General features: G+C 34.6%; 1 protein-coding gene across 3 annotated transcripts; it reads right to left on the bottom strand.

Annotated features, from left to right (window-relative positions):
* Positions 1-4,771: 4,771 nt before the first annotated feature.
* On the bottom strand, positions 4,772-8,589 carry LOC114715657 (calcium-dependent protein kinase 26-like). 3 transcript variants are annotated; one of them, XM_028900520.1, is made up of 5 exons: positions 8,398-8,589; positions 7,154-8,055; positions 6,748-7,044; positions 5,658-6,062; positions 4,772-5,460 (listed from the first exon to the last, which is right to left on the bottom strand). In XM_028900520.1, the coding sequence occupies exons 2-5, from the start codon at positions 7,737-7,739 to the stop codon at positions 5,192-5,194; spliced, it is 1,557 nt and encodes a 518-aa protein (XP_028756353.1). In that variant the 5' UTR covers positions 7,740-8,055; positions 8,398-8,589; the 3' UTR covers positions 4,772-5,191. The 3 variants fall into 3 exon arrangements, with proteins under 3 accessions (XP_028756353.1, XP_028756355.1, XP_028756354.1); XM_028900522.1 differs by having other exon boundaries at positions 4,772-5,457; positions 8,398-8,585; XM_028900521.1 differs by lacking the exon at positions 8,398-8,589 and adding an exon at positions 8,360-8,379.
* Positions 8,590-9,079: the final 490 nt, after the last annotated feature.

Below are 9,079 nucleotides of genomic sequence, written 5' to 3'. Positions count from 1 at the left end.
GAAAATATTTTATTATAAAACATGTGAGAAGTCCTCATAAACAAAATAAGAAGGAATAGTATATTGATACTATTAACCTATTTTGGATTTAGACCAAAAAAAACCTATGTTTGGATTGAGAAAAAAGTATAAGAAAATAAGAAAAAGGGAATAATAAGATGAAAAATAGTTAAAAAATTATTTTTGGAAATTAAAAAAACTCAATTCCATGGGAGGAAGCAATTGAATTCTTTTGATGGCCCAGAAAGAGGGGAAAAGGATTCCTCTTAACTAGGTGCGCCCCACAACGCTTGTTTAGTGACGGCTCCAATAATGTCTGATTAATTTTCTTTTACGTTCCCTTCCCTTATTTTATCAGCTTGCCCCAAGGTACAGTTTGTCTGCTTTTTCCCCCTTACGAAAATAAACAGTGCAGGTGATTTTGACTTTTGAGAGGAGCCTCGAAGAATTTATTAATACTAGCTTAGTTTTATATTTTATAGTTTTAGGTATTACTCTTGTTCTTGACATAAAACTTATTTAATTAATTTTATTAGATTAAGAAAGTTATGTAAATTAGTTAATTATAAAAATATGACATATTTTTTTTCTAAAACATCGTAATTTTCTTTCTTAATATTCTCCCTCTTTCTTTACTTGATTATTATTAAAGGAGTATCCATGGGATAATTTTAAAAAAAATTGATAAATTTAATAAATAGATCTTATATTTAGAATAAAATCAACTCAACAATTAGGTCCTATTAAGGACAGAACGAGTACTATATTTTTTTAACGAAAACATTACACAGCTAAGATGGAAGTGAAACAAAAACATGGACTTTATTCAGATTTAATTTTTATAATTATTGATGTTGTTAGCCTCACTTTTTTTTTTTTTTTTTCCGTGGGGCGGGGATTTGCCAACCCCTATTGCTCCTTTTCATGGTTTTCTTAAACGTATTAATTAAATTAATGATTGTCCACTGGCATGTTCACCATTACGTGTTCATGAAATTGGGAGTTAGTCTAAGTTATGGACGTAGTTAGCAGCAAATCATCGATGTTCCATGATAAATTTCTCATATCCAGAAGAATCCTTATAAATTCCCATAATTAGTTCTTTTCGCCATATTTTCTTATTACTACGTGGAAGTTGACTTTGACTTTCCGTCCTTTCTTGAAAAGCACGTTCTACTAAAATTCCTTAGCTTTCAAGAGAGAACCTCTTTTCTTTCTCTCTCTTTTTTTTTTTCCGTTTTTTTTTTTATAAACAAGGCAGCACGCCACATTGCAAACTCGCAGAGTCTGATATGTAATAGATACACACCCATGGACACCCTGTAAATATTTTATTTTATTTCTTTATAAATTCATTCAAAGAATGTTCTGGCAAAAAAAAAAAACAAAGAATTTAAGTCTTCAAACCATGTGTAGACTGAGTTCTTTTTTAAATTTTGCAAAAGGTATCATTCTAAACAATTTAATAATTATTTTTTAAAGAAAAACTGAAGAATGCTTCCCGAAATATTTTAGTGTAAAATATGATTAAAATTCTAATATTTAAGTGTATTTATAATTTTTAAGATGTTCAATAAAATTGTTTCAGGTGGAACAAATAAAGAATTTTTTTGCCAACGACAAAAAAAAGAGTAAATTTGTATTAAGTTTAGATCATTAAATATAATTTTATTTCCTTTTTTTGCCCCCAAGAATTTGCTGCAAATGAGTGGCCCTTGACTGTAATCTTACCCAACGGTTTCGTGAATACGCGCCCGAGAAGAACAGCTATCTACCGGACCAAAAGAAGAAACACGTAGGCCTTTCTTAAGTCAACCCATCCCTTTTCCAGATATACTTTAATTTTCTTACACTCAATGAGGGGGCAAAAAAAAAAAAAGACTATACATGGCTATTTGAAGAGATAAAAAGATAAAAAAAAATATAAAACTTGAATTTAATGGAGAATCAGTCAATCACATTCTTCTACGTTATTTTGTTTTCTAAATATATAATTATATAACTATGAGGATATAATTTTCTAAAAAATTATTGTTTTTCAAAATATTTATTGCTGTATCAGAATAAAAATTAATATTTTATGATTTTAAACAAAATGAACAGAAAAAGAATAAATGGGGTAGGAGAAGCTGTCGTTAGCAAATTATCTCTTCCCAAATGGAGTGTTAGTAAATAACTAAGAAACAAGATTTTCTAAGAAAACAAACACTACTCCGGTCCTTATTATAAGTTACAATGTTTTAAAAGCCGAACCGGAAGTCGAACCGGAAAGATCAACGGGTCATGGTTCAATCGGTCGGATCGGTCGGACCGTTCGGTCAGACCGGTGACGCAATAATTAATTTAAAAAATATTATATACATATAATTAGTATATATGAAAAATATCAATTATTAAATAATTTAGAAATGCATTTAAATAATCTAAAATTATAATAAAATCATTGAAAATGGACTAAAACCTTATATATTTAATTTTATGTATGTTTAAAATATTTAATGATATTACAAATTATCAATTCATTCAAATCAAAATATTTTTTTAAAAGATAGATCAAATATCGAAACAAAAAGACTAGCGACTCACGATTTTAACACCATATATATGAAATTTTCAATGAAATAATACTATATGGTTATAACTAGTCTAAAAATATATTAGGATATTTAAGGGGATCAATTTTTTTATTTTTCTTCTATTTTTTTAAATTTTTTTAGTATTTTTCAGTCAGGCTAAAAAACCGTCCGGTTTTCTGAAAACCGTTCCGGTTCCCGGTCCAACTCCGGTTTCCGGCTTAATAACGGCTCAACTCCGGTCAAATCCAGCTCAACTATGTGAACGGTTTTTTGGTCCAAACCGAGCCGTTAACGAGTCCGGGTGACGGTTCAACCGGTCCGACCGTCCGGTCCGGTCCGGTTCTTTAATCATTGATAAGTTATTTGTAACTTATATAATAAGAAATGTATTTAATTGATAAAAAATTTTAAATTTTAAGGGATTATTTGTGTTAATAAAAGTGATGTTAATGGGGATTATTTTTTTTTTTTTAAGGATCAAATTGATGAGGATGATTGAGGGGAGTAGTAGGAAGAAATGAATGCTAATAGCAGAATAATGGGGCATCATGTCCTCAAACGTGCAGCTTCGTTCACGGAAGACACTTTAATCAATTCATTACTCATAAAAAGTCAACATATATCGCTGGGTTTAGACAACAAGGGTATCCCATTTCATCTTGTCCCTTTCTCTCATTCTCAAAAAGGTTCTGCCCAAAGTCTCCTCACCTTACTTTTCATTCCAACTTTGGCTGACAACATCATGCGTCTCTGTTTCACATACCTGACATGGACATTCGTTTGGTGGTTCCTTGTCTCTCTGTCATGGTTTCTGCATTAAATTTGTTTCATTCACACAAGCAGAGATAAAAAGAGGTAAATTGTGTGATGCTTTGGTGCTTGAAGGGAGAAAAAGGAAAAAAAACAGAAGAAATTAAAGTAGGAAGAGAGGAATTTCATTGAAAAACTTTATTAATATGCCCATGCAACCACATGGGCTTCAAATGGTAATTCTGTCGCATTTAATGTTCAGAGTTATGACTTCTTGTCGCCGTCTCCCATCTTGCTTTTCACGGAAGTTCAAGCCTAACCAGAATTTTTTGTTAAAACAGCCGAAATACTACATATTACCAGTGTACTTGCAAACTTTCCTCCTTTTTGTTTCCCTTTTGGAGCAACAGATTAATTATTAATGGATAAAAAGGAGAACATTAAAAACAAAGGAAGTGGGGAATTTTGGGGGTTGACAAACAAGAGCTGTCATAATGATAATAAAAGCGAAGTGCAATGAATATGGCGAAGTTTTCTTTAGGATGGGTGAGATATTGATAGTTGACGTAGCTAATCATGCCCTCCCTTCCCTATTCCACTTTCCACCACCTTCCCCTCTGTGATTCCTCACTGCAATCATTAATTTTTGTCCATTAATGTGAAATAACATCCTTAAGTTTAAATTAATGTCGACAATTTTACTACTGGATCATTTATACATGCTGTCTCTCATCTGAGCATTGGTTACGCCTTCGCTCGGTTAAATGTTCACATTCTTTTAAGGTTTATCAATCAAAATAATAAATATCTTCTCATATATCTATCTCACATGTAAATCATTACTAAAAAACACCATTTATAAGCTGTTTTAAACACGTTCTTAATCTCTTGTAATTTTCTTCTTTGAACAAGATCAACTATCCAAATTTTTTCTAAAAAAGTACATATTAACATAATAATTTAAATAAAATCTCCCCCCCCCAAAACAAAAAAAAAAAACCCTTCCTAGTTTATCAAGTCTTTAAATAAAATTACAACATTTGAACAAACTTTCAACAGGACTATATTTTTCTTTATAATAAGTTTCAAATAAATAATTAATTCATGAATAACAAATAATTAAAAACAATAAATATGCTCAAAATATACTTTTATTTTTCAATATACCCTTATAATTAATAAAAAAAAGATTTTAAAAAATGATAAAAAAGAATATGACAAAAGAGAGAAAATAAATAGTTAAGAACAAAATTGAAAAAAATATATTAAATGTTCAAACAAACTTAGATTAAAGTTTATAAAATGAATCAGTCTTTCCCAAACTCAAAACTTATAAATATGCCAGGAGGGAGTATATTATTACACAATTGTGGCAGTACAATGTGCCAGACAAAATATTCTGGCCGTACATGCCGCGTAACCAAAAGGAGCTGTATTGAGCAATGTTTGGTCAAACTTGAAAGGCAGAAGGGCTAAATATGAACAGAAGCTTGAAGAGTTGAGTTACAAAAACACTAGGTTATGATATTGATAACTATGTCTATCAAAACACCTTTCCTTTACAAACAAGGCAAACTGCCATTTTCCCTCACACTCATGGGAATAGAATAGACATTGCAAGGTGAAAAAAAAGAAAAACAAGGTGAAGAAAATCAGACAACTTCTACCTGATATGAAAACATATCATCACCAAATTGCCGCCAAATCTAATCTAAAAACTAACATCAAACAGAGACAGCAACCCTGACTCAAATACAGATACATAACATGTACATGTTAGGGAGGCAAAACTTCCACGGGCATGCCAACTTGGGACACTGCATCAAGCACTCTTTTAATTAATCTGTCAACAAGCCATTGTGTTTTCAACATACAAGAGATGACCTAAGAGATGTCGGGAGTTGAGTGCACGATGACCATCGAATGATGGATTCAGTCACCACAATGTCAAGTTGCTCACGCTCACCTAGTCCGATAGTTCGGTTTCTCTTGCTGTGGATTCCTAAAACCCTATGCCCATTGTTACCACCTGCCCTTTTAGTGTCCATTGGCTTCCGATTACTTGCTTTAATGTCCGGTCCACAACAAAGAGCAGAATCTGGTGATAGAAGTAGTTTTCCCAAGCTTGATTCTGCTATACATTGCAAAAAGATAATAAATTGATGGTAAACCTCAATTACTTGGAAATATACATGATACGAACAGAAAACTCAACAATGCCATCGCGAGAAATGCAAACCCTTGCGGGTATCCTGATTTTCCTACAGAATTATCAATTCAAAGCTAGAGAAACAGTGAAAAGATTTAGAAGATGAGACACTCAACACATACCTTCAACAATTGCCTGGACAGATTCATCAGTTGAGAACTCTAATGTACAGCTCCTTTTCTCAACAACAGAATTGGCGCTAAGAAATGCAAAGCTAGGCATTGAAGAAACAGGAGAAGAAAAGTCCAAACCAGCAGAATCACTGGGACTCTGAAATGAAAACCCACCCAAAGCTGAACAAGGAGTCGATGGTTCCATCAGAAATGAAGAAAATGATGATCTGCATGTGAAAGTTGGTGATTGAGCATCACAAGCGAGAGATTCAGCGCCAAAGCTGATGTCCTGATTCCTGGGCATAAAGGGGACAGAGAATGAGCTATCACCGACATCCCATTCACCACAACTTTGGATGTCACATTCAATTAGTTGTTCAGGATTTGTTTGATTGCTCTCCATCCAGCAATGATCTACAAAACAAATACTCAAATGAAGAGTCGCAGAAGTGGTATACTATTAAGTTTCATTCGGGATGTAACCCCTATGCCACATAATGGATGTAGGCCCCCTAAAAAAGACGTGTAAAAAGAAAAATAAACATTAAAGTGATTTCAAGAGGAATAAATAATTCAAATTCAAGGATTTGATCAAAATAGATTATTATGGTTCGAGAGAAGTAAGAGCATCCACTCGGACACTGCAGTGGAAGTGTGTTGAATCAAGAGCAGACAGTAAGTCCACAATCCATTTCAGCAGTGAGTAACGAATGACAGAAGAAAACCATTTTGAGGCTCAAAGTTGCGTGAAATATTACTTACATGACTGCTTAATCTAGAATCAGTACATACACATCATAAATGACTGCATATGATCATGAAATATTACCTTATAAATACTAATAGTTTTAAGCATTATGACATCGATTTTTTGCAGGAGTTTGGACCATCTGCCATAAATTGAACTAAAATGTATCTCAGGCCATAAGGGAACTGAGCAGAACAGACAGATTCTTAACGCTCTAAGTTGTTTATGTTCAGCAATAAACTGCGTATTTAATTTAACTATGATATAGTAATCATCTTCACATCATCTCTACGGCTTTTCAGGTTGCTTTGCACACCCAAGAATTCCAATAAGAAACAGCTTCAAGCTTACCTAAGACCTGCTGAGCAGTGAGCCTTCGAGAAGGTTCTGTGCAGAGCATTCCCTTAATCAAATCCTTGGCTGATTTAGAAATGTGATCCCAAGGTTCAGATGGGAACCTCAAGTCAGCCGCCTTAACAGCTTCAAAGATCTGTGACTTGGTCTTACCCCAAAACGGAGGCATCCCACTAAGTAGAATGTAAAGAATGACACCTGCACTCCAAACATCAGCAGCCTGGTCATATGAACCTGCAAGCACCTCTGGGGCTATATAGAATGGACTCCCTACTAACCCATGCAAACTTTGTCCTGCTCAAACAAAGCCCAATTTGAAGTAAATGAATAAGTTGCGTTTTCATGGAAAAGATAAAACTGCAGAGGAATAATACTCTTCCACGGAAGTATAAAATACAAGTACCAGGCTTGATGTAAGTTGCAAGCCCAAAATCTGCCAATTTAATCGGAGATGAGGAGGCTCTTGTTGCTAAGAGAATGTTCTCAGGCTTCAAATCTCTATGAACAACCCCATTTTCATGACAATACAAAACCACCTGCATAAGGTGCCTAAAAAGAACCCGGGCTTCAGATTCAGAAAATCGTCCATTCTTCTCTAGCCGGTGAAATAGCTCACCCCCAGCACAAAGCTCCATCACCAGATGCACAAAATCCTCCTCTTCATAAACTGCCTTAAGATCCACAACATTTGGGTGGCCAGATAACCTAGCCATTATCTCGATCTCAAGTTTGACACTTCGCAGATCATCTGATGTGACCAATCTATCTTTAGCAATTGATTTACAGGCCAGAACATCTCCAGTCAACTTGTCCGTGCACGCCCTGATAACACCAAACTGTCCCCAACCTAGCTGCTCGCCAAGAACATAACGATCCTTCAAATTTGCAGACTGCTTAGTGTCCAGTATTGTTTCGCTTAGATTTGCTACTTTGAAACAACTGTAAGAAGTTGAAGGTTCAGAACCACTGTTGCTCTTAGCAACATCCATACCAATATTTTGACCCTCAACAAACCCAGATATATCAAGAGGAATTTCCCAAATAGTTCTCTAGCAGAAACTTTAAGCCAACAATACTCAGCGCCTACGTCAACCTTGATTTCTTTTCCACACTGTCATCCACCAAATCCCGCTTCAGAGTCAAAACGCTTGAAAAAGCCGAACTTGGTGGGTGTTTAAACAAGACAAACCGTAATCCACACGACAACAGGAATTTGGAAAGCAAGAGAGTAAACTATCGAACTTAAAAACCAAAAATCTGACCCTTTGGCCAGGAAGACTTGTTTGCCTTCTCCAAGCAGCTGATCTGCACAAAATGATAATGAGACTGGCGTAAGTCAATAAACGGAGGCTGATTAAGAGAAAAAGAATAGTTTTCAAAAGATAACAATCGAGCAGATCACAAGGTAAAAACTTTCCCTACCCCAGATTATGCAACACATTTTAATTTAAATTATGGAACGCTCCATTACAAAATTAACGAAGATTTTCAGAAATTTACAGACGCAAGTCATCCATAACCCTTAACATTAATGAGAATGATCTTTAGAAAACTCAAAACCCACAAAAACCACTACCCAGAAACAAGACAAAACACGAAATGAAACAACCCAGATCCGAGAAAAGCCAGCTGGGGAACGAGAAGGACCTGAGTGAGGAAAGGAAGAGGGAGAGGAGGAGAAGGCGAAGCAGAAAGGAGAAGAGAAGGAGTCCGTTGGAGCAGTGGTGGCTCTCAGCTCCGGTGGGCTCCCCCCCCGGTGGGCTCTTGTGTGGTGGCAAGCCCTACTTGTGGTGGCTTCGTCGCTTCTGTCTTTGAAATTGAAGCGACCTTTCCTCCTCCTCTTCCTCGGACTCCAATACCGACTTCTAATTTAGTTTAATCCCTTTTCCTGATTTTCGGATTCTAATTTTATTTTCTTATCTATTTTTTAAATGCAATTATTAGATTCTTTCTAGTTGTTTCGTTATGATATTGATATGGTTTTTTGGTGGGCCAAATTATGATATTGATATGTGACAATGTGCTGTTTCCACTATGGTTCTCCTCGCTTGGGCTTTGTATAAATATTATATATATATATATAAATATATATATCCACGCACATACGCACCATACCTGCGTCTCTTCTTATAATTAAATTATCACAAAAAATCATATAAAAGATAAAAATAACGCAATGAATGTTTTCCAGCAGTAAGAGTTAAATTATTTTTTCCTATATTTTAACATTTGTTTTCTCTTTATAATTTATACTTTTACTTTTCATTACTTGATTGATTTATTCTCACCAGCTTATTTCCTGGCCTATAGAGGAAACTAGTGTTCTAAT

The sequence above is a fragment of the Neltuma alba genome, unplaced genomic scaffold, assembly GCF_004799145.2.
Source record: "Neltuma alba isolate B1F8T4 unplaced genomic scaffold, ASM479914v2 tig00011604_pilon, whole genome shotgun sequence".
NCBI classification, from domain to species: domain Eukaryota; kingdom Viridiplantae; phylum Streptophyta; class Magnoliopsida; order Fabales; family Fabaceae; genus Neltuma; species Neltuma alba.
The sequence above is the reverse complement of the archived record's forward strand: the minus strand, read 5'-3'. Positions and strand labels throughout refer to the sequence as shown.